Raw genomic sequence first — 24,440 nt, forward strand, 5'->3', positions numbered from 1 at the left:
AATAGAAAGAGTGCCACTGAAAAGTTCTTCCTCTGCATAAAATATTTATTACTACATCTGTGCACATCCATCGCCTAACACTAGTAAAAACAAGTTTCTTTCTTCCTTAATGGAAAATCATTGCAGATTAAAAATTATAAATACCACTTTTTGCATGCATACTTTTCCAATAATGGAAATGAAAGCATCATACACGTTTAGAACAATTTAAAGAACATCTCATAAAGAACTTCCAGCATGAAATTCTCTCTGGCACCCTTCCATAGTAATGCAGACTAATACATGTCATCATTAAAGCTTCAAGAGTCACTTTTTAAGTTCTCTAAGCAGGAAAGAGGTATTAAAAAAAAAAAAAAATTGCCTCACTAGGTGGATAATAGTTAACCATACTCTATTCTTCCAGAACAGCTGAGCTTCAAATACAGGTAATAACCATTTCTAATGATTATTCATAATTAGCTGATATTAATCACAAAAAAACTCACCAGAAAGGTAAATAGAAATCATACTAAGGCAAGAAGTTTAAAAGAAAATATTGTTTCACCCTCAACTACCACATTATAATAAAATTTAAAAAGTATTTAGCGCATCACTGTTCCTACTTGTAGGGCTTTCTTCTGTTTGCTTTCTATAACTTGTTCTTAACGGGACGCAGAGAGACTTGTAAGTAGAGATTTAGATGGGATGAAAATATTTTTAGGTGTGTTTAAATATTAAATAAAAAATAAATGTATAAAACGAAATATGAAACAGAATTATGATTTCTTTAAAAAAATCAGTTTTAGCACTTGAATGCTAATGAGTACTAAAGCAAATCACTAAAGAGTAAATAAGAATGATCTGCGTTTTCAGAATAAGTGGAAGAACCCTAACACACAGCATTTCACAAAACATCACGGTGGTAATTTCTTTTTGCCATAAAGCAGTAACTACTAGTAGAGCTGTGCAACAACTCCAACATGCCTCTGGGTGGCACATAGCAAATTATTCACATGTGACCAAGGTACCCAGACTGATACCTAAAGTACTCACTAATATCAGCCTAGATTTCTATACAGTTCATAAAAGGATTTTTTAAAAATCCTGACCAAGCTTATCTACTGAAATACACTGAAGAGTTAGGTCAATTCTTTGAAAGTTGCTAACTCATCCTTTCTTAATTTTAAATTTGCTTATTTACAGACATTAAATAGTTACCAAGGGGTGGGTTGCTTTGTACATCTGTAAATCTTTAACTTCCTAATGTGTGAACAAGGGCTAAATGCTGACACAGAGACAATTTCCCTCATGGCAATAAACATTCCAGAAAACAAACTGTCAAGAAAAATGTCTATTTAGAAAGATTCTTATACTTTTATAAAGGGAATATGTCTGCTTTATTTATTTATTTGCATAAATATTTCTAGAAGGAATTCAGTAAGAACTATGAGATGTAAGCGTTGACAAGCACTATCACAGAACAATCATGACATTTGGAAACCTTTCCATGTCAGGCAAAGTCTTAGGAAGTGAGAGGGCTACTGGCCTGACAGCATCAACACTAGCAATGCATTTAAAAGTTTAAAATCTTCATAATTTTTGTCTTTGCTGTAAAGCTGGATTTAGTCTTTTCTTCTTGAGCACTGCCACAGAGAAAATGCAGATGCTATGGCAGTATTAGAACACCATTTCCAAGATGTTCTCACATTAATAATCCATGAGATAACTGTAATAATCCGGGACACAGATAGCCACTTAAGATAATTCCAGAAAATGAAGGAACCAGAAAGGAGTTCTTAAAACACCTCAGCAATGGCGTTTGCCGTTCAGATTCTGAGTAGTGTAGTGGTATACATTTCTACCTATATCTGAATTTGCCAAGAGCTATTCAGCAGCCAGCTCCCTGTGAAGCTACTCCAGATTAAAAGTTCATTATTCTTCATAAGTGAAAGGCCAGGAGATCAATGTATAGTTCCCAACTGCAATGTAATTTTCAGCAGAGACTATTCAGAACAAAATATCGCTCAATATTATGACTTCTACTAAGGAAATGCAAAGTGTAGATTCTTATCTTCCCATCAGCCAGAAGCCTGGCAGCTGGTAGGTTACAAATTATTTTCAAAATCTTTCTGCAGATGTGGCCTTTTGCCAGCAAAGTAGTTTAGAGTTCGCTCAGTTTAATCAAACTAGAGGTGGTGTCAGAAAAACCTGAAGTACCAGCGATCTCAACACAAATGCGCTTTAACCTTGCTGTGAATGTGTTGCTTTTTGTGCTCAATACATTTAAATATAAAATTAACATATTTATTGCTCTCATTTATCTATATAATCTTTAATTAACAAAAAATGCAGAGATGATCAGACTGTTACTATGTCAGGGCACGTCTTTTTGTACTGAAGTCAGTGCCTCAGAGATGAGGGATGTGTAAGAGCTGTTGCTTTTCTTTTGTTTGTTTTCCTGTGTGGCTGCTAACATGGAAGCAGAATGTCAGAAATGTTTGGAAATTACACTCCATTTCCACTAGGAATTCTCTTACATTTGCAGAATCCCACTCACTCCAAGCTGTTTCCACACGATATTTGCCAGCATTGCTATTAGTCACCAACCCTCATGCCCTCTAGCTCCTCAGCAGCCCTCAATGGGATCAGGACACGAGCGCTGGTGGAAGGGCACCACAGAGCAAAAACCTCTCCAGGGACTGTGATAGTCCCTTCAGTTGCCAAGTTGCCCTGCTCCAACATTATTTCATTCAATCACACGCTGTGTTTCATTTGAATAAGAATTTAGAATGAATTTTCAGAAGCAATACTGACTGGATGCAGCTACTGAACTTCAACAAGGTACCTTAGCAGAGCTTTATTACTAATTATTATCAAATTACAAAAGGAAGATTTCTACACAAAACTACTATCTTTCTAAACAGAGAAAACGAGCTGTGATTTTGTATTCTCAAATAAGAAGTGTTTATTATTCTTCTGAAAGGACACGCTATGCAGAGATACAATTCAATTAAAAAAAAATCTGTTTTTTTCTCTACACAATTTTAGAAATGTCAGCATTCACACAGTTACAGGACTTTGCTCTTTGCCATTTGTACAACTGCGTGACAGTGTCAATAATGTGCCAAGTACAAAGAGGAAAATAGTAAGAAAAAAAAGTTTTGAAATGAGCTTTCTTCTGTGTGTGCCAATCTAGCCAAAGTTTAATGCCAGCATTTTTAAAGGGCAGAGACAGAACTTTAATTTTTTTCCTACAAACCTTCAATTCTGATTTTTGAAAGGGTGGAGGAAGGAATCTAACAGTACAAATTACAACTGTACAATTGCAATTTGTCAGAGAACAGAAAAAAGGGCAATCTTGGATTACAGCATACAATACAGGAAAACTTTGCAATTTACTGTTGCTAAGATGTCAGTAAAATGATGCTGATGTTGCTTTGTGCTTTTGTCTAATTGCACATGGCAGATCTGCTCAGCCATGCTCACAGAAACACTAGTGATTGATTTTCTTGTGAGAGACTTAAATTCACCAGTTTTCCAAAATGTGATGCATCATCCTTTAAAGCCATCTTGTGCATCTACACGTTATATGCAACACACATTAGAATCACTGTATTTACAACAAGTAGTATCTAGTGTAGTTCACTTTATAGTGTGAGCAAGGCCCTACACCCACCCTTCAAAACATGTCCTTCGCAGACCTGCTTGGCTGCCTGATGGCCAAGAAGGTGGCTAGTGATTCACCTGACTGACCAGCACAGCAGCACCGGCTGCCGACCAACATATTAAGGACCAAGTCTCAAATAATTCTGTAAATCTACGGTGTGAAAAATTAAGAGCTTTGATAAGAACTTCAGTGCAGACCCACTCTGATGATCAGACAGGATTTCCAGAGGGAGCTTGGCACAGTTTGGTTAGAGCTACACTTGCTGTTGAACTCTCTTTGACTGTTTGACAGTCTCTGTCTGCCCTGAAGACCTCCAGTAGTCAACCCATGAGGTGCAGCATGGAAGAGATGGTCTGTTGGGCAATCACGGCCCAGGGAAACCTGAGCCACCTGATCAATTACTCTCACAAGACTCAAAAATCAAGCCAGTCATTCAACATCAACAGCTACTTTTGTGGAACTTTCCAATACATATAACAATGCTAAACAGAGAGATGTGTATTTTTAAATTTTGTTCTGACTTACGGTGAAAACAAGCATCAAATGTGGACATTTCATAAGGGACAGAATACCAGATTATGTGTTTATTTTAAAATATTCAGGCTCATTTTTGTGTTACAAGTCCTCCAATAACAGTTAAATGACTAAGGTCTGAGGAATGGGTGTTCTTTCAGGCATGCTTCTAATGATGTAAGTGACGGTGGGGTTAGGTAAAGCCTCAGTACAGAGGAAAGTCACCAGGAACAGCTCTGTGCGTTTTGAAAATCAAGTATTCCGAACTTTAAACCTTAGAAAAAAGACCGGTAACTAACAGTCAGTGAAATAATCCTTGTGCAAGAGGAACTCTGTTCTCTTGCAGGAGGATTATTTCACTGTACGTTGCTTCTGTGCTGCTGACAACTGTGTGCCCATACAGATCAGACCACATCTAGACTAAGGCCAGACCGAAAAGTAAGGCAGAAATTTCAACTTTATTTGCAAGATCAACTGTAAGATCAACACCAAAACCCAAGAGCCAAAGCAGTGCAGGTGTTTAAAATCAAATAAAAAACCTTTAAATATTAGTTTGCCTTACCCTAGGCAGATTCAGAACATTAGGAGTTAAATAATGCCCTGGTAAAGCAACACAAATCAAGTTTTGTTTATCTGCATGTCCCTTCTTTTCTAGTCAAGTCTCACCACAGCTCTGCCTGAAACAGGAAAATCTCCAAGACGACAAATGCTATGCAAAGTACCTATGAAGGTCTGTGGAAGCAGACTAGGACTTAACAGGCACAGACTGAACTAACATAATCACTCCGAAGAAAATATAAAACACAGGAAGGTCACATGAACAAGCATTGTTCAACATTATTAAAAAGTCAAGGTAAATTGAATATTTCTGCAAAATTAATACATATTTCTCGAAAAAAAGATCAGAGAAAGATGTACTTATGTCAAATAAATTTATGAAAGGACCAGTCAAAGATTCTGTACAAAGACAAGCAGAAAGTATAAGCAATTCTACAAGAACAGTTCTTCAGATGTATGCCAGAACATGCAATTATTTCAGCTATAAAATTGTCTTTATTTCTGTATTTCCTTCAAGTCATTTGCATGCAAGTTATTTGATGCAATACTGAAACAGAAGGCTATGTCACCACTGCACTCATGGCATTGTTTGCACAACCTCAAAACATCATGTGATAAGATAAAACATGCATTAAAAATAAATTTTTTAAACGAACAACTCAAAGCAGCCAGTGATTCACTTACAAAATACGTGCCTTTTTGACTGTTTACTATTATTTGAATGTATCCTTTTCCTTTGTAATGCTATTGCCTTGAGCATGAAACATACCAGCTGAATCCCATATGAGTACCTTCCTGAAAGAATAAGCTAACAACTTCAGATCAAAATACTGCACAGATGAAAAAAGTTCTATTGAAGATAATGACTAATGCTCCCTCTGCTCCAGATGAAACCTATTTATAATACTCAGAGCACATCTGAAGGCACATCTGAAGGAAACTATTAGCTTCATTCTTGGGGGATAATTAAATGTGATTCGTAGAGCAAAATTTAACTATAAAATATTCTGAATACATGTGGAAGCCTGTTAAAACCTTGTCTAATTTCATTCACATTAACAATAAGCATTACATAATTCATTGTACACAGTAAACACAGGCATTGTGGGTTAAAACAGTCAGACCAGCACTTTTCAGTTGTCATACCAGTAAAATAAAGCTCTCTAGAAAGTTGAAATTTTGGCTGTTCATTTTTAGATGACAAAGCAGGAAAATGCGTAAACTGATGAAGAATATACTCCATAAAGCGCTCACTAGAGATATCCAGTGCTTTGTGAGCAGCACGCATTCAGGCACGCGACAGACCCTGGCTCTCCGGCAACATACCCAGAAGAGAATTTGGCTTGACACTGCAGGACTTCTGCACTGAAAAAAAATGCACTTGGCAGCCAACCCTCGTACGGCTGCCCAGGGAGCGAGCATGAGACCTCTGTCCCTTCCTCTACTCGCTCCTACCCATCAGCACTGCAGTTCTCAAATGGACCCTGGCTATGAGTGGGTGGCTTATTTCAACTCTGGTCTGGTGTACCTAGGCTGCACAGCTGCGGAGGAAAGATTTAGGAAGCAATTCACTGCTGACCTGCATATAAAAAGCCAAAAACCCAGGAGGATGAATGAAGCCTGCCAGGCCTGTTCCCACTGTTGTGTGCAGAGATAACTATAGACTTCAGCTGCTGTAGTGTCTGATTTACAGCAGTTTACACAGGAGGAAAATTAGGGATATGACTGCTTATTCTTTATACTGGAAATGAAATGCATACTCAAATGCGTAATTGGAGAGACCAAAGGATCCCCAGTTTCTTATTTCACATGTACCCAAAACAAGCTTGAACATGGAGACAGGGCACATTTATAAACCCCACTGTCTTAGTGTTGGAAAAAAGGGGAGAAACATAGTTTGAAGTAGGATCTGACAGGTTCTGCCACTGGGCAGACATAGCCTTGTTCCTCCCGCTCACAGCAATGCCCAACAAATCCCAATACAGCCTTTTTTTTTTTTTTATTAAAATCTTTCCTAAAAGGCATTTGGTATAGGTTGTCATGTCCACACCAAATTCAAAGTACTCCCCTTGTGAGACACTAATTCATCACACTCTGCTGTTTCCAGAAACATCAAGGGGAACATGGAGTATAGGATGTAATGTCTGTTTTCTACATGGGGTCATGGGAAGTCTGACCATTCAGATAATGAAGTAAGAACAAGGAAAGCAGCCCTGTCCGACCTGCTAGCTGTCTGTTTTTGGAAGAAGAGACATGATTAGATATACGACAGTAGGCTTTTCTTGTAGGAAAATCTGCACTAATTGCTCATACTTCATGTATCCAGTTGTGCCTAAATAGCTTCTGGCAACAACAACTAGCTTATTTTTATAAGACAAAGTAACAGGAAAAGTAAGATACAATCTTCAGTTTTAAGCTGTTTTTTCTAATTCCTTTTATTATAGAACTTCTAGAATTTCCAATTTGTTCAAGTTCCTGCTATACTGCTGTCCTACCTCCCTTCTATTTCTGCTATTTTGCCATGTGGTGACCATGCTTTTATGAAGTAAAAGAAGGCAAAACTTCTTTTACTTTATTTGGATCTGTCTTGCATGACTAAAGTTAAGAGAAACATTGCTACATAGTTTTAAACCTGACATTTTGCAGACAATTATTCAAAGAAAAATACCTGGACACTCAAGCTTTAATTATCTAACATAAAACACTTTATTTGCCTTCTAATGGCTGAAGTAATTCTGCACCCCTGAGCAAAAGGAAATACTGAGCTTTTCAGACAGGAATTTTTCCCATCTGTATCTGCCCTGAGGGTACTAGCCCCGAATGATGAATTTCTCCCTAGGCCCAAAGGAATAACGTGCCTGGGTTGGAATAAGGAACTATGAAGGACTACCAGGATAGGCGTCAAGGTCACCAGGACACAGGCTTCAAGACCAACTATTTGATATTAACCTGCCACAGGTCTCCCTTGCTGGAAGCTATACAAAGAGAAGAGATGATGCAAGGATCTCTTTTGCTAACAGTGAAGAGGCTCATAAAATCTAAAATCCTGAGCCACAGATGGAGGCAGCTGTGGGCAGCATGCACAGGCTTTGTGCCTTCTTCATTCTAACTGAAGGGCATGAAAATACTCTCTCCCCGTTGACTAAAACATATTGGCTTATTCTGAAAAGGCCATCATGTTGCTACAACACATTTCCCAGGGAATTTTCTCTCAATGAGGGCTCATCTCCAATAAGAAAGTGTGTTCTTTAGGATTTAGAGGAGCTATAACAACAAAGTAATAAAACCCAATTAATTTGTTCTTTCAGGATCAGAGGCCTTGGGCTCCCTCTTAAAAAAGGTGGGAATATAGAGCCTTGGTTTGAGGAGATATGCTCCCAGAGTTATTGTATCTTGTAAGGCCAGAACAACCATTGTTGCTAATAAAGATCTTCCAGACATATTTAAAAAAAAAAAAAAAAATCCATTTGAGGAGGCTGATTAAAAAGAAAAATCTGCATTTTTTGCTTTTGTCTCTCCAGCAAATATATGTGTGTCTGCATATGCGAATGTCTTTCCTGTACAGTCCACAGAATTTTTTCCTATAGCCCATGGTATAAATGCCAAAAAGCACCGAAATGGAACAATTCAGAGAATGACTTAGTTTCTGTGTAGACTTCCATAGTACTACACAGTTCTTAGGCAACTGCACTGCTAGATTCAAGTGCTTGGCAGTGCTTCCTGTGGAACTGGTGTTTATTCTTTGCATTCCTTGCAAATAAAGTTATTTTGTAAGAGATAAATATACAATCAGGCTTGGAAAAATCCCATTTGTAAACATGGGATTCTACATGCTGTAGAATTCACGAGTGGAAGTGTGCCTGAGAAATCACATGAACCTCATTCAAGGTGTAATCCATAACACCGGGATTCAAAAGAGAGCAAATCCTAATCACTTTGCATTCAAAGATCCTGTATATTAATATTTTGCATCAAAAAATTATGAGCTAGAATCTTTTGTACTTTATAGAGGAGAATGAATTCATCAGATATGACTGAATAAAAAGTATTTTCTAATTCAACTAAGACAACAATCTTTTGTGAAGCAAACCCATTTACCTCTGATTTTTGTAATTTAGAACTAAATGACCTTCAATTTACTTCTATCAAGCAATTTCTTACCTCAGGTCCTGGAGGACCCAGTGGTCCATGGGATCCAGGATCTCCAATTTTCCCCTTAAAAAAAATCCAAACAGTTAGATTTTTGATGATAATTTTTTTTTTTAACAACAGATTCTTATGAAGATTTTAAAAACACTTATCAAAAAGAAAGTCAACAAAAGTGCTGAGATTACTTTTCCACTAAATAGGAAATTTTATAACTGCCTCTCTTTGGATTCAATTAAGACTAGTTGTTCTTCATATCTCTTTGAAGTCACAACAAAAAATGCAAATTAGCTCTAGACAAATAAAATTGGGAGTTTTGGGACGGTCCAAATAGTCATATAAAAAAACCCTTGAAATATACAGCTGTTTTCACAATAAAAAACTATGTATTATTTAAAAGTCCAGGAAGTAACTGTTATGGATATTGGTTTACATACTTACCTATATAGTTTAAGTATCCAAACATGGCCAAAGAAGTGGCAGGTTTGTGATTAATAATAGTAAAATTAGGTCCTATCCACATGTTATAGTGACTCCATTATATACAAATACTGACATACCTAAAAACTGATCAAAATATTTGTCTAAATTATATCTTTCTTCCACAGATTTTCTGTTCTGCTGCTGCTGCCATAACTAGGTGTTCCTTGAGCAAAATTAAAGCCTGACCTGGAAAATCTTTTGTAAATTTTAATGTAAATGATTTTATTGTAAATGTATTCTACAAAGTTAAACATTTTATTACTTCCAGGACTGAGGTCTCATATCTTAATTTAACATAAGTCAAGAAGTTGGTCACATTCAGTTTGTGCTTAAAATTCACAACTGTTCAGGAATGGGCTAATTCGCATGCTTATCTTTAAATGAAAATGCTTATATCTTTAAAGGCAAAAAGGACAAGTTTTCCCATCTAAGCTTAAGCAAATTTGTGTAAGTTTTTTGCAGGATTGATGTTTATATTATAAACTCTCTGGGACAAAGAAGGTATTTTTTATTGAGTTTAAGGGCCTATGACATTCATGAGGTCAAAGTAGGTTTATCAGATAGTGGCTTGATTGCACATAAGAAAACTGAGACTGGAACGATTAATTCTTTAACAGCGTTAAGTATTGGCAGCTTTTAATTACACACCAAGAGGCAGATGGTAGTGCTAAAAACAGGTGAGAAAAAAGCCAGGTAGCCCTGTGCAATGCCTTTTCTGCCTCAACATTTACAAACCCAACAGAAGTGGCAGCACTGCACAGGTGCCTTTAAAGTTGCTAAAAAAATCAGTAAATACTGGAATTCATGACTACTCCCATCCCTGTGAGAAGTGACTGGCCATTATTAATGAGATTTCCCACACTCTCTCCAAATCCAGCTAGCCCAAATGGTCATCTTGGCAGCTCCCAAAGCGCTCTGGATTTGTTTCAAACATCACCAACATGTCTATTCCCCCACAAAGTGACTGTCACAGAATACCTAATATCCTAAGCACTCCTGTATTAAAGTCTGACACATATACTGATCTCTGTAATAAAATCTCACACGTTAGCATATGATTCACTCACCAGTCACTAGAAAGAAAAGCAGCTCGGACCTTATTCTTTGTGCATTTTGAATTAGGTAGCTTCTAGAGGATTACATGCCAGTGTGAACATAAGATACGAAGAAGTATCAAATATAACAACATATAGCGATATACTGAGAGTAAAAATCGATGTGTAAACTTACTGGGGGTCCTGGCTTTCCTCTGATCCCTGGGGGTCCTGGCAAACCAAGAGCACCCTGAAAAAAGAAAGCTATTAAATACACATGAAAATGTATTGTTGTGTCATGTTGGAAGCAATAGATTGCTACACTTTGCACCTGAAACAGGCTTCGAGATAATTCTGTGGGATGAGAAATGTCTTTCTAACATTCAACTTTCAGCAAAAGAGGTCTCACAGGATGTGCTATTTCAGTGACTTCTGATGTACCAGCCAAATAGGAAAGATACTTATTTATCTCAATTTCACGATACGAAGGAGCATGCCAGACCATGTGCTGCTGCTAACCACAGTTGGTCCAGGTGAGCTGCAGATGAACCTCAAGGTTCAAGGGCAAAATATCTTTTACAACAGTTCTTAGCAAGTTTCAGATCAATACCACAATTCTTTTCTTGTCTGATGCATCTCTGAACACACGGCAGCCAGAATTCTGTCCATGCCCTTTACTTGTCTTTGTTCACTACTTTCCATAACTAAGTTTTAATTAGCACAGCATTTCTTAAAAATATGGTAATTCAGTGGTATCCAGTAACTTTTACTACTGCATTCCACTTTTATGCAACTGACTTGTTGCATTTTAAGAGACTCAGAAGCCTGACAAAGTTGCTGAAATTGGACAATTTTGTAAAACAATGCAATTTTAAATTACCTTGTCTCCTGGGTACCCCTGGTCTCCTGGCTCTCCTGCAAGGCCATGTTCACCCTAAACAACATATTATTTTATACAGACATATGTATATAGCTTAAAATTGGGTAGGTATCAGAATTAGAGAATAAGAAAAATGAATTCAATATTTAGTATTTAAAATTAACACAGATCTCTGAATGACAATGCAAGATGTTGCACTGAAGCACCCCCTCCAGGAAACCCTGTAGACATAGCACTGGATATTGTTATGCCCAGTAGTAAGTGCTCTGTCCAGAAGTAAGTTTGTCTAAAGAACCAGATTGTGAGACTGAAGTAATTTTAAAAAACAAAAGCCAGAAGAGAAATCAAAAGGAAAAAGGGTCAAGTACATTATTTTGCTCAAGATTTAATGAAAGGAGCCTGAAAGAACTATATATCTCTAAGATAATGGAAATATTTAAATCACCTTATCACCTTTCATTCCAGGCTGTCCCACACTCCCTGGGAGACCCTATTAAAACGAAGGAAACAAAAATCCAATATTTGTCTATAATTTGGAAAGCAGCATAGGCACCAGGCTGTGGGATCGTTTAGCACCATACCGTGGGTCCTGGAATTCCTGATGGTCCGCTCGGTCCTGCTGGCCCAATGCCTCCCTACGAGACAGCAAGAAAGGTGAGTGCATTAAACATTTGATGAAATGGAGTAACTTGAAGACTGGTAACAGAATGTGGCATTTTCTGCACAACATAGAGAAACCAAAATCTTTTTCAGGCTAATTTCTTGGGGAAAAATGTATCCATATTATAAGCCCTCCATCTTTACAGTTCCCAACCACAACAGCAGAAACACAAGAAACCAAACTTCCCTTTTTTCCTGTAGATTATGTATTCAAGAGAAGATAGCAGTGCATTAGGCAATGCAGAATAAGGAAGCTTTCTTTTGTACTGCAGCTGCACATTTGGTGGCTATGCCCTCCGTCCTTAGGGTTACATGACATCACTACCCTGTAAGCATTGAATTTGGCTTAAAGGAATTATTCTACCATGAGCAGTGCGATGAAAAGTGACTTTTACTAGGATTTCTTATCTCAGTGACTTCTACAAGTTAAAAAAAAAAAAAAAAGAGATGGGATTCTTCCAAAATACCAAGTGTGCAAACTTGACCAAACTTAAGTTCTGACAGGCATGCTAACTTTTTCTGTTCTCATGTACCTTCAAAGCCCTTAGTACATCTCTGCTTTCTGGGATTTATATGGACAGTTTCATGACTTGAAAATGAAAAGTGAACCAGAAATGAAAAAAAATAAGAATCTTAAAAGATCAACACAGCAACAGCAATAATATTAATAAAAGATGGTGATCAAAACATAGAAATCATTTAGCAATAGCTAAAACTATATTACAGAGGGGAAAGTCTATTTACTTTCTGCCTATTCTACCTCTGGAAAAAAAAAAGGCAGTGTTATACCTCTGTGGCTGTGCAAGAATTTAGCAACAAATATGAATACAGAAATCTTTTCCCACTTGCTGAGAGTGTCATGGAAAAGATGAGACAGACACCTACGGATTTCCAGTTCAGCACACATTCATTATTCTCTGGAGACTCTTTCAGCAATGTTAGCAAAAACATTCTTCTGCAGCCATCATCAGACTCATGGCTCACTGAAGAAAAAGGAAGACTGATGACTTAGCGTCTCAATGGTGCTTGGTAAAGCTCTCAGGAAAATTGCCACTCTATATTGCTTTTAGCTTTCCATGACTGCTTAAATGATATATTCTGTCGTGTTAGCTGATGCCAAGACAAATTGTTTACATTGCTCTTGTGCTATATATTCTAGTTCAGCAAGGCATTTCTGTATTAATGATACCGTACGTTGAAATGCATATTTATGGTAACAATAGCATTGACTGAAAAATTACAGAGGGATACTGAGCTGGGAAATTTAGCTTACAAAAGCAATGGGAAGAAGTTCCAAAACAGCTTTACAAAATTCAGGTTGATGAAACTCCTGTCACAGTCTCCAGAGATATTGGCTGACCTAATTAACAGCAAAGAACTGGAACTACACAAAAATAAAACCGAAAAATTATCTCACTGATAGAAAAGGGTTGAATTAGTAAGTCTGTCAGTTTTTTAAATCGTCCTCCATCTACAACAGCCTCACTATATGTTGGCACATGCTTATCAGTTTGGTTAAAACTTGCTGAAAGATAGAAAACAAAAATTACTTCAGCTACATAAAGCGTACCTTTTCCACCATTTCTATGTGACAAGTGAAACTAAACCCAAATTGCTTTTACCTGTCAAAAAGGTAAGATACCAGAAAAGGAAAACTAACGCTTCCTAGTATTAGTTAGTTTGTTTGGTTTTTTTTAAAGAAAACAATGTGAAAAGAAAAGCTAGCTCTGATAACTGTAGTTGTAGATTTTCTGAAAGTCTTCATCTTATTAAAACTCATGGCCTTGCAAATCTTGAGAGAGGGACCGCTCAGCCAGCCAAAACTCTGAACTTGGCAACAGCTTTGTATATTGAAAAAATCATGGAAGGAAGGAATTCTTGGACTCAACTTGCCGATGCTGCTCACTTTGCCATTGTTCTCATGAACACACACAAAAATATAATTAGCTCTTGACACTGCATACAGCTGGGCTGGACAAGCTACTTGAATTAATGCTGTTGGTTTCTGCCAGAATAATATATTTAAACTCATGTTCAATATTGCATCTTGTAATAGTATAATGTGGTATAATTGACTAAGTATTTTAGAACAAACATTGTGGTCTCTAGTTCTTTACTCAGTTTTGGATGACCACTAGCATCTGCCTGAATAAGGGCCACGTGAAAACAGAGGCCAGGGTGCACAAACCCATTTGGAGAGCAGGTGTGGTCAAGGAACAGGGCTGCACCACACAAGCTGTACCTGGGCATGCTGGGGTCACTTGAAATTCCCCTGGGGTCTTGGTGAAATTGCGCTACAGTTTAAAGAGTGCAATGGTCCCTTGTAAAGAAACTCTGGAACAAAGCACGGCTCTTCCAATTATCTTACTGACTGGGAAAGTGGGAACCAGAGTAACTAATATGATGTAATGCAGAGACACAGAGGAGTGCATAATAGTAAATTTTACTGATTATGCCTATTAACTGTATTAGTATCCACAAAAGACTCATGCCACTAGATACTGAAGTCCTCTTTAGCCATGTTCTGACCTTATTTCAAAACCCCAGCTAGATTTGCTAAGGCTTTGGAAGCTTCCAGAGGGTGTTCAGAAATCTGGAGGAAATGTCGCTGGGCCACTTTCCTCAACTGCAAAATCTTACTGTACCAGTAAGGTCTTATCAAACACGGAGAGTTAACTGCCCCTGAGCGGCAATGCTAATGTGTCTTGGCTAAATAAAAGAAGATACCTTTAAAAATACCCAAATATATCTATAAGATCTATTAAGCTGTCGGAAGGATGTACAATGACCCTATCTTTATGGAGCTGCATTTCTACATCATAAGCACTTGTCCATACATATTTTTGTTCACACATTTGTCATCCCAAGCATTAAACTCTATTAAGACCAGAAGCTCATTTGCAAAATTATTTCTGCCTCCAGAAATGTCATTGTTTTTCAGCATATATACATACACCTCAGCTACAAACACACAAGTGTAAGGATCAAAGGAGCTCCCTGCTCCATAAAAGATCCCTATTTCATTGCAGTCAAATGGAGCTGCAGCAGATGATGTGAAGTTTCTAACAATTCTGGGGGTCAAACTCTAATTCCAACAGAAGATGTGAATATCAGCGCACTCCCTGTAAAAGTCCTGTTCCAAATTGTCACATTGCAAAATTAAAAACTATACACAGGAAGAATTAGCTTAGTAATTGCACATAATGAAGAAAGAAATGCCAGTTTCTATGCTTTACTTTCTTGTCTTTACTTTGAATACAAATTATGTAGAGCACATGGGCACATAATCAATGCTCTTTTACACAGCTGGAACTGTGCAAGAGTCCCACATATAAACAAGAGATGGTAGGCCACTCAAATGGCGTTCACAGGCAAAATGATTATTGATTTCATGCTGGTCAAAATCTAAATATGCCATCAATTTTTTTTTTTCCTCAAGAAATAGCTCTCATTATGGTTATATTTTGGATATATACAAGTGGCAAAGGCTTTGGACTGGTAATTGAAAATAATTTCTATATTTCACAAAAAATTATTGACTCAATGTCTCTGTGTAAGTGACTGCAACTCAGCAACATGGCAAATGGAGCTTTGACCATGCAAACATTTACACTCATGAATTCTAGGAAGGGCTAAACTGCTGACTAAGTCAAAATAATCAGTAACAGTACCTTTTTAGAAGTGATATATAGTAGGCTTTTTAAAAAACCTCAGATACATTCGTACAATTACCAAAGTCCTTGAGATAAAATTCCAAAGACAGTCATGTAAGAAAGAAAAGCAAACTATAATTCAAAGCAAATTCTCAAGAGTGCAACCTCTAGTCTCATGAGTGGTTCAACTGGCTCAAATATGTCAACTGACAAGAACACAATGAGTCATGTTTGCGTGACAAAGGCTGGAAGCCACAGAGGTTCCTTGACCAAGCTTGCGTGTCTTCACTATAGCAATGCCATAACAATCCCAATCGGGCAGCAAAATATAGGAATATTTTTTGTTACAAACATTTCATTAAAAAGATAATAATAATGGAACTCGACTGTCATACTTCAAAGGAAAAGTTAGATGACCATTAGTGTAAACTAACAAACTTATCAAGAATGTTTCACATCTCCAGATATCAAAAACAAAACCACTGGAGACAACCATGGCTTTCTTAATTCAAGTGTAAACATGCTATTTTCTCCCACATGTTGTGAACTATGAACACGGCTGGGTAGCCAGCCTTTATTGAGCCAACATTAAGAATCAAATCCAGGTCCTCTATCAGTAAACACATGAATTACTTAAAATAAGGGAGTAAGACTACACGGTATGAAAGTATCAGTCTCTCCCACCTCCTATAGGACTCATTCATGTCACAGAGCTTCTCTGGCACAACTGTATTTATACAACTACAGCTTGCAACTCCATAATGAGCATCACTACCTTATTCTAAAAACATTAAAAAAAAATTGAATATGATACTGTATACAAGATAAAGTAATTTTGCTTAGGAATTAATTCTGCTTAGAATTTGGTAGCCATATACAGGAATGAATGAGGGCTGTGGATGTTAAAATGTTTGAAAGTATTGCACTTTTTCAAAAAGTAACGCTGGCTTTAGGGATATAAACTAGCAAACTTGGTTATTTCAAATAAAAACCCCAGACACACCAGATGAGAAATAAGCATACAAATCCAAACCAAGTATAGAAGTACTGCATACCAGCAATATGACAGCAGTTTTGTAGAGTGATTTTCAATAAAGTGATGGCTAACTAAAACAAAATCTGTTTAAATCCCGGGATTCGTATATTTGTTTTTGTTATTTCACAAACATACAAGACAAATATTCTAATGAAGCCATATCAAAGTAAGTAATAAAAGTGTACTCACTCTTAGTCCTGGAAATCCAGGAGGACCAACACCACCAACGATTCCCTTCAAAGAAAATGAATTTGACATTATCTGAATTTTACCATTTAAAAAAATTCCCAGTGGTAAGATAAACAAAAGTGATCTGCAAAGCAAGTCAGTTGGGATTTTTATAGAGAGTTCCTGAAGAATGACAGCTTATCACTGTATAGGGGAACACACTTATTAAAATCCCTGATTGTGGAATTAGATCTCAAGATACTTGCATCATGAAATCATTCCTGCATTACCAAGGAATATGAGATTTGTTACCATGATATTTAAAGTGGGAAGAAGAAAAAAACTTTTTTTGGGGTGGAAAAAAACCACCACAAGAATTTATTAAGATTCCTTTGAAAGATAAATAAAATGCCAGCTCAGTTCATAGAAAGACCTTTGCAAATTAAAGGCTACACTCTCTTTATGAAAAATTACTTCCAATGCAAACTACAGTATTTGTACTTTATGTAGAAGTAACAAATTCAATGGTACTCTACTACTGCCTCTGTTGCACTCAAGTTTAACTCAGCAGAGGCTAAAATTCCGAACACTGCTGAAAACAGTTGCCAAGTCTCTGCCCTGCGTGAAAGGGGTATTGTTGCCCTCCAGGTCAGCATGCTTCGTGCAGGCTGTCCCAGCACCTGGGACCTGCTACTCAATGGATATCATACATAGGGTTCACTGCAGCCCATCGGCACCCACGGTGAAGGGGAATTTTTATGCAAGCAAATCTGAGCCCGTTCTGAAGCTGTCCAGCAGGGCATGGCTGCTGGGCATGGCACAGAGGACACCTTCGTGCTCTCCTCCCTCCTCTGGTGCCTACGCACCTTCTCCAACCTGCTGCAAACTAACCACAGGGGAAGTTGAATGCTCTAGCAACATCCTCCAAGGCAGACTGACATCCTCAGAGAATTGAGAGGGTGTTGTGGAAATGAAGGATGGCATTACCCTGTTAAGCAGAAGAAATTAGGGATGGAGACAAATGTCAAGTTCCTGCCACCACAGGCCTCCCAGGCAGCCCCTGCTCTTCACTGCCAGCTCATGACAGGCTCTGTAAATATGCCATTAGCATTGCAGCCCCCTGCAGCTGCAGCTCTGGCCCCTTGCCTGAACAAGCCCTGCAGGGTGAGTTTTGGGGGAGGAGGGGAGAGGGGTTGCTGCCTGTCTGAGAAGGCAGTAAGATCAGCAGCTGCCTTGGCAGATTAGAGGGAACTTGTTTGCAAATGCTTGTGTTAAAACAGGCTTCTTTGTAAAGCGCAAGTCTGTAATTTCAGATCCAGGCTTTCTGAGCTTGTTTCTATTAAAGTACTGTTGTTCTGCAGATCTTGTGGAAAGACAGTATCTGCTTTATCAGGAACAGAGGGAGACTTGGGAGTACCAGGAGGGGAAGGAAGAACTAACCTTTTTACATCATTTGCAAAGCAGCTGGTGACACTCAGAACCCCTCAGAGGGCTTTCAAGATGAAAAGCACCATACTGACATCACCTGACATTCCCACAAGGGGAACTTTGCCTCAGGGACCAGAAATGCAAAATAGTTTTTTTCCTATGTTCCAAAATGCTGACACCAAATGTTGATAATCCACCAGCAAAATTCATGTAAGCTTTTCTAAAATAAGTTTCTAAGATGCATGTCAGGAAAGGGCAGGCCTTCAAAAAAAGAGACCATCTCTGCCCAGTTGCTGACTCTGGTCCATATCAGAACAATCTTTAGACACAAACTGATAGCAGTTTCCAAAGAGGCATCCAACAATAAAAGCAGATTCAAATCAGCTGCTCTTTTGCCCAGCACTTATTGCTATTCCCTTGTCTGGCCCAAAGCCCTTTCATTGGTTTCTCATATCAAAGGAAACCTGAGTTTGGAGTCTGCAGCCAGAGTTTCCCTACAAATACAGCAAGACAGCAAAGCTCCTTTGAGGGCAGCCAGTGAAGTGATGTGACTGTGCCACAGCTTGAATACTGTACCACTAGAACACTTTAGCCTGCACACGCTGCCAAGGACAAAGCTGTTATCATACTGATTATAATGCACTAAAAGACATACTAGCATAATTGTATTCAGTAACAGTTCAAAGGATGAAATCAACTATCAAATGCATAAGCATATGAAAGCTAGCATTTTGGTACGCATGCAGAATCCCATTTTGTTAAGGTGATCTTAGCATAATGGTTTAAATGAACAACACAAAGTCATATCCAGTGCACGAATTTTTGAAGACAAAACATTCATCAGTAATGCAATGAGGACAGCAAGACATCTGATTCTCAAGGTAGTCAGCACATGCAGCAGTGGAAACTGTGTTCTCTCAAGCAGCTTTCTGGTTCTTTTCTCTCTCTTTTTTATACCACTGCTTATTACAGTACTATCCTAGCAATTTCTGTGGAAAAGTAACAGTCCAAAATTTTCCTGTGGACTTCAAGACATTGCTTTTGAGGCAAAAGTCTCCTTTCCATTTGGGAGGGGAGTTAATATTGAGTGTTACAAATTTTACCATGTTAATCAACACACAATTTGGTACTTACAGGATTCCCATCTGGACCAGGGGGGCCTCTATTTCCAAAGTCACCTGGAAAACCCTAAAGCAGAAGAGAGAATGCTTGTTCTTTATTATCCAAGACACAAAGGGTGGTCTGAACACTGAATTCCTATAGGTATTAGAAACTAGGACATCAGCAACTGAATTCAGGGAGAGAGATGGAGGAATGGGAGAAGCAGAAAGTTTCAGCTGCACAGTTCAAATGAATAGAATAGTGGTATTTGTTTGTCTCCTAAAATCATAACCAAAACAGATATAACTATACACAGTGTAAGTATAGGGCAAAATCAGATGACTGAATGCTTTAAGAGCAATATTAAACAAGTATTACTTGAATTGTTTGCTTGGAGTCCCTTTTCCTATTTAGTATTTTTACTTCAAATATTTTTTTTTCCTCTTACCTACAGCATTCACTAAAACATCTGTCTTTTGTTCTCTCCTTACCCTTCCCCAAATATTAATGGTTGCAGTCTCAGTGTGACATATGTTCATTAGAAATCAGATTTTTCATCTTTCTGGCAACAACACTGTCCTTACCAATGTGAACACTTGCCTTAGTCTGCATCTAAAGACTGAAACAGTAACTCAAACAAGACGTGGAAAAGCCTCATTCATTTTATCAGAGTTTTGACTTCAGAGACTAGATTATCAGGACAGGGAAGAAATATGACTGGCCAAGTCAAGCGTCGAAGCTTGAAACTGAATTTCCATTTTTTGCTTGAGAAGCAAAATGAAATGGAAATCCACCACTTCACTGGCTCTACCCTTTCTTGCTTCCTCTCAGGGTTTTGCAGATTGCTTTACATCTTTCTGATGTCGCCCACTGCAGAAGCACATGAGTTGCTGAGGAAAAGTGGTTTGGGTTTTGTTTTTTGGGTTTTTTTAGATTAATTTTTATCAGTGTACTACTTCCAGGCAGATCTCACTATTTCTCTGGATGACCCACATGAAGCTAATAGCAAACTCATGCTATTAGTTTGCAGCAGCATCATGCAATATTTTCATGATTCCTATCACTGTATAAAGTTAGGAGAAAGGATGGAGCACAGATCTACAGAGAAGTCAACATCCTTTTTAATTACATTGTAAGGTCCATAGAAGAGCCTATCACAAAATTTGCAAAATACCAAGCTGGAAAGGGATTCTGCCTGGAAAAAAATCCAAGCTAAGGCGCTCACAGGAGAGACTTTTCCTGGAACTGAAAAATCTCGCGCAGTATTAGAGTACTGAGATAACTGAGAGATGCGTTGACCTCAAGACATCAGCTGCAAAGCACCAGAGCATTACCAGTCCATCTCCACAGGGAAAAGGACCAAATTCCATCCTTATAATAATTTTCACATGAAATACTCTTCTCCGTCTTTTCAATGTTTGAATGTCTTTCTACCCCACCCTGTGCATCAGGACAGTACTTTGAGGCAGTAACCTTTCACCTCTGTAAGACTGTGTTCAAACCTGCTGCAAGTCAAAGGTACGATTAATTTGGCCTTTTTAATCTGCCCTGTTTGGAGGACATCCACATAACTGTCCAGCTCAGGACTTACTATAGCAGTGTCTTTCCTTAATGGAATGGGGGATATGCATCATCATACAATATTATACAAACAGCAGTCGGGAAGACAATATAAAACTGTGGCAAGGAGGTGGAAAAATCATATCATAAACCAAAGTAGTTTAAGCACTGCTTAAGCCATATTTGTCTTTAGTAATAACTTAAACTAAAATTCTATAAAAGTTAAGGCAATTTTTTATATGTGTATATATATGTATACACCCTAAAACAGTATGTTGAAACAACTTAACAGGCTCTTAATTCCCATCATCATGCATGATACTGTGAATGAATTTGAGACATGCTTAACAGTCCCTGTACCATCTTTTGGGTTGATTTTGGTCAGAGGTTTTCTGCATTCTCCTGCAAATTCAGGAAAGCAAAAGATAGGAATGCCTCTAACAACAATGAAATCTTTATTTGGGATCTGATCATGGAACTCACAAATAAGAATCTATAGCCATAATTGTATATCTGACAGTACAGGTCTTTATATGGTTACTGTCTTATCATTTAAACAGTAGAGTTTCATAGGTTAACGGTCAATAAAGCAGATTTCATTCATTCTCAATCTGTACACTATTGGCCAAATTTTTGCACAACTGAAAATATACTGTAAAATTTCACACATGCAAAATAGGTATTTGACAGTGCCTATGTTGTTAAAAGCTGCCAGCTGATAGGATGTAGACAAAGATTAATTTACTACCCTTTCCTTAATAGCATAATATTTTGGTTGTCCAAAACAACATGGTAGATGTTGGAAGAGGCAGAATTGCTGTAACACACATGACTATCAATTCTTTTTAAAAACACACAAATGAGGCATCAAAAGTGAAATGGAGGATGCAATGGGACAGTTTTACCAGCCACCAGATCATAGATGCAGGTCACAGATGGTGGTTTATATACAGCAGGAACCCAGCATAGCATGAGTTACGAGAGGACAGATTACCCACAGTCATCATAATCCCATTCTCAACAGTGTGTGTCTTCTAACTGATGCCGATAAAACTTAGTAAGTAGAAAAATGAAAGGAAAATGCAACATAGGAGAATGGTCAGAAAAGTCTAAAATTGGAAGTAATATAATAATACTACTGTGCAACAAGTGTTTTATTACATCAATAATATCATTTAACATTACTATAAAGGATACAAAGGACGACTATTCATAATTTCAATATAAAACAGAACCTGAACTGTTTTTACAGTTACAATGGACTTGATTAATAAATTCTTGGTATAATTTACAAGTTCTGTTCTGTCACATTGACTGCTGGTTGTAACTACAGAAGAAAACCATGTAAAAACATTCCCCCAAATGTGGTCAAACTATGTAGTAAAAGCACTATGCATAATACTAACAGCACAGACAATGCATTAAAAATACTGCAGAACTAGCCAAATTTCATATTACAAGCATACAATGGGAAGAAATTGAATACATATGCTTTTACTATGAAATATTTTCTTTAAAGCATATTGTATGCAAAACTAATCTAAAATTCAAACAAATCCTCACTCTATAAAGGTTTTGGTAATTGAATATTTTGTTCCATTTCAAATATGCCAGAGAAGCTACAAATATGAGTAACTATTCAATAAACCTGCTAAGTAGCAGCATTTTGAATTGGAAGTGTACAATCCCTTGTATGGTCCACTTTTCTTATACTTTAATATTACTTTCCAAAAATGAGATCATATTTGGGATCTGTTTTCTTTCAGAAGGATCTCTGCCAGTCAGACAGTTTTTTTTCCCCCCCCAAGTAATATTATTGACAGAAGTTTTGTCCAAAGAAATAAGTTGCATCCTAGAACACAAGGTGAGGAGCCTGACTTCAGGCACTATGCAATTCCCATGCCAACTTTCCTTTAGTGACAGTGCCCTGTCCCAAAGCACCAGTGTTGTTAACACCAGGACACTGTGTTGAAAGACGTTGTCTGGCGTTAAAATGACACACGTTCTCTAAGCTTGTGATCCAGCAAAGTACTTCAAGCCAGGTTCCCGTGGGACTGCTCTCCTGGTTTGGTCCCTGTATTAGTAGCCTTTAGTCAAATAAGTACTTTATAGATCATAGAAAGGATTCGGAATGAACCTTTGGATTGAGGAAATGACAACGTTACAGAGGAGTCAGTACTGAACGAAGGTAATCATGGACATTGTGCAGAGGTGCTTTTGGTGCTCTGTCACCTATGTGAAACCTCTCCGAACTGATTTATATAAATAAAAGTTCTTATCAGAGCATAGCCTGGCACTGATAGAAGTTGTGCTCTTATTGTAAATGAAAAATAGCTGCTTATGACAGCATGCACAGCACCAACTGTTACGGACTGAAACAAACTACTACTCTGGCAATCAGAAGCCTCAGTGAAACCTGCCACTGAGAATGAGATTATAATGCAAAACGTGTTTTCAGAGTACCCTGCTGCCACCTCCTCTTCTTTTTCCACACTGAGCACAAGCCTTTGCTTTCCGTCCAGGTTCTCCTTCTTCTTAAATGCTGTACCTGACTCACCGGCACAACACACTGCCAACTACTGCAAGGTACTGATGGCACAGACCCCTTCTTGCCCAACACTCAGATGTACAAAGCAGCACTTGATTGAAGTTATAAGCAAACTACAATATGGTCAACAAGCACAGGAGCACCCTGTCCTGCTAGCTGAATAATTAAAAAACAGATTCTTACTTTGATTTTATACCTTAACAATTTGATAGCAGCTCCAGAAAGAGCAGTCTATCAACTTCGTGACACTTCTCTCTGCTTGCCTTTCTTTACATCAGAAGGAACTCTATTGAAGGCTAGTGCCTTTTTTGGCTGGTGTTAGATCACACAGAAAACAAAACATAATTAAACAGAATCCTCCACAACTTTCACGGCATACATCAACAGCCAAACGACGGTAATCACACTACTACTGCTGAACAAGCTTGTTCAACATGGTAGATGAAAGTCATCCGAACTGCTGAGCGCAACGGAGTGCACAACTGGAGAATGCTATCGCAGTTTCCAATCTCAAACCACAAGCAAGTTAAAATTGGAAACTCCTGGATAGCTTCAAAGACCTAAAATAATAAGGTTGCAGCAGAAAACAAAACACTTGGCATCAAAGATATACCACAGGAAATATGTAAACCTTGATAATGTATACTTGGCAGATTTGTGTTTATTCTCAGCTGTAGAAATATATGTTAAGTAGAAGACAGCTTTAATTTACCATAGTCCAGAAATATCAGACATTAGAAGCAGCTGATTTGCATTCAAACCAACACCAAAATCAGACTTACGAAACTTGCATCATATCTGTACCTTGTGCTAACACTACTTTTACAGAATATATGTACATGTTTCTGTCATCTTTTAACCCTCAGATAGCTGGTATCAGTAACCAGCCACAAGGCTCATCATGTTAAATCTTCCTCACTTCAGAACACCTAGTAGTTACAGCCTGCACAGAATCTGCAGTACTGCAAAGTACTAACTGGAAACAATAGAAAGTCATCTATGGAAAAAATAAAACTAACATTTTTC

At 37.9% G+C, this 24,440-nt stretch overlaps 1 protein-coding gene across 5 annotated transcripts in view; it reads right to left on the minus strand.

The window, feature by feature from the left end:
* Positions 1–24,440, minus strand: part of COL24A1 (collagen type XXIV alpha 1 chain) — a 153,525-nt gene that overhangs the window by 83,103 nt on the left and 45,982 nt on the right. For all 5 annotated transcript variants that reach the window (XM_076340542.1, XM_076340541.1, XM_076340543.1 and 2 more), the window contains 7 exons: positions 19,340–19,393; positions 16,799–16,843; positions 11,842–11,895; positions 11,706–11,750; positions 11,261–11,314; positions 10,577–10,630; positions 8,879–8,932 (listed from right to left, as the gene is read on the minus strand). In XM_076340542.1, the coding sequence (XP_076196657.1) occupies positions 8,879–8,932; positions 10,577–10,630; positions 11,261–11,314; positions 11,706–11,750; positions 11,842–11,895; positions 16,799–16,843; positions 19,340–19,393 (360 nt within the window). The remainder of the gene's footprint in view (positions 1–8,878; positions 8,933–10,576; positions 10,631–11,260; positions 11,315–11,705; positions 11,751–11,841; positions 11,896–16,798; positions 16,844–19,339; positions 19,394–24,440) is intronic.

Source organism: Aptenodytes patagonicus, chromosome 5, assembly GCF_965638725.1.
Source record: "Aptenodytes patagonicus chromosome 5, bAptPat1.pri.cur, whole genome shotgun sequence".
NCBI classification, from domain to species: domain Eukaryota; kingdom Metazoa; phylum Chordata; class Aves; order Sphenisciformes; family Spheniscidae; genus Aptenodytes; species Aptenodytes patagonicus.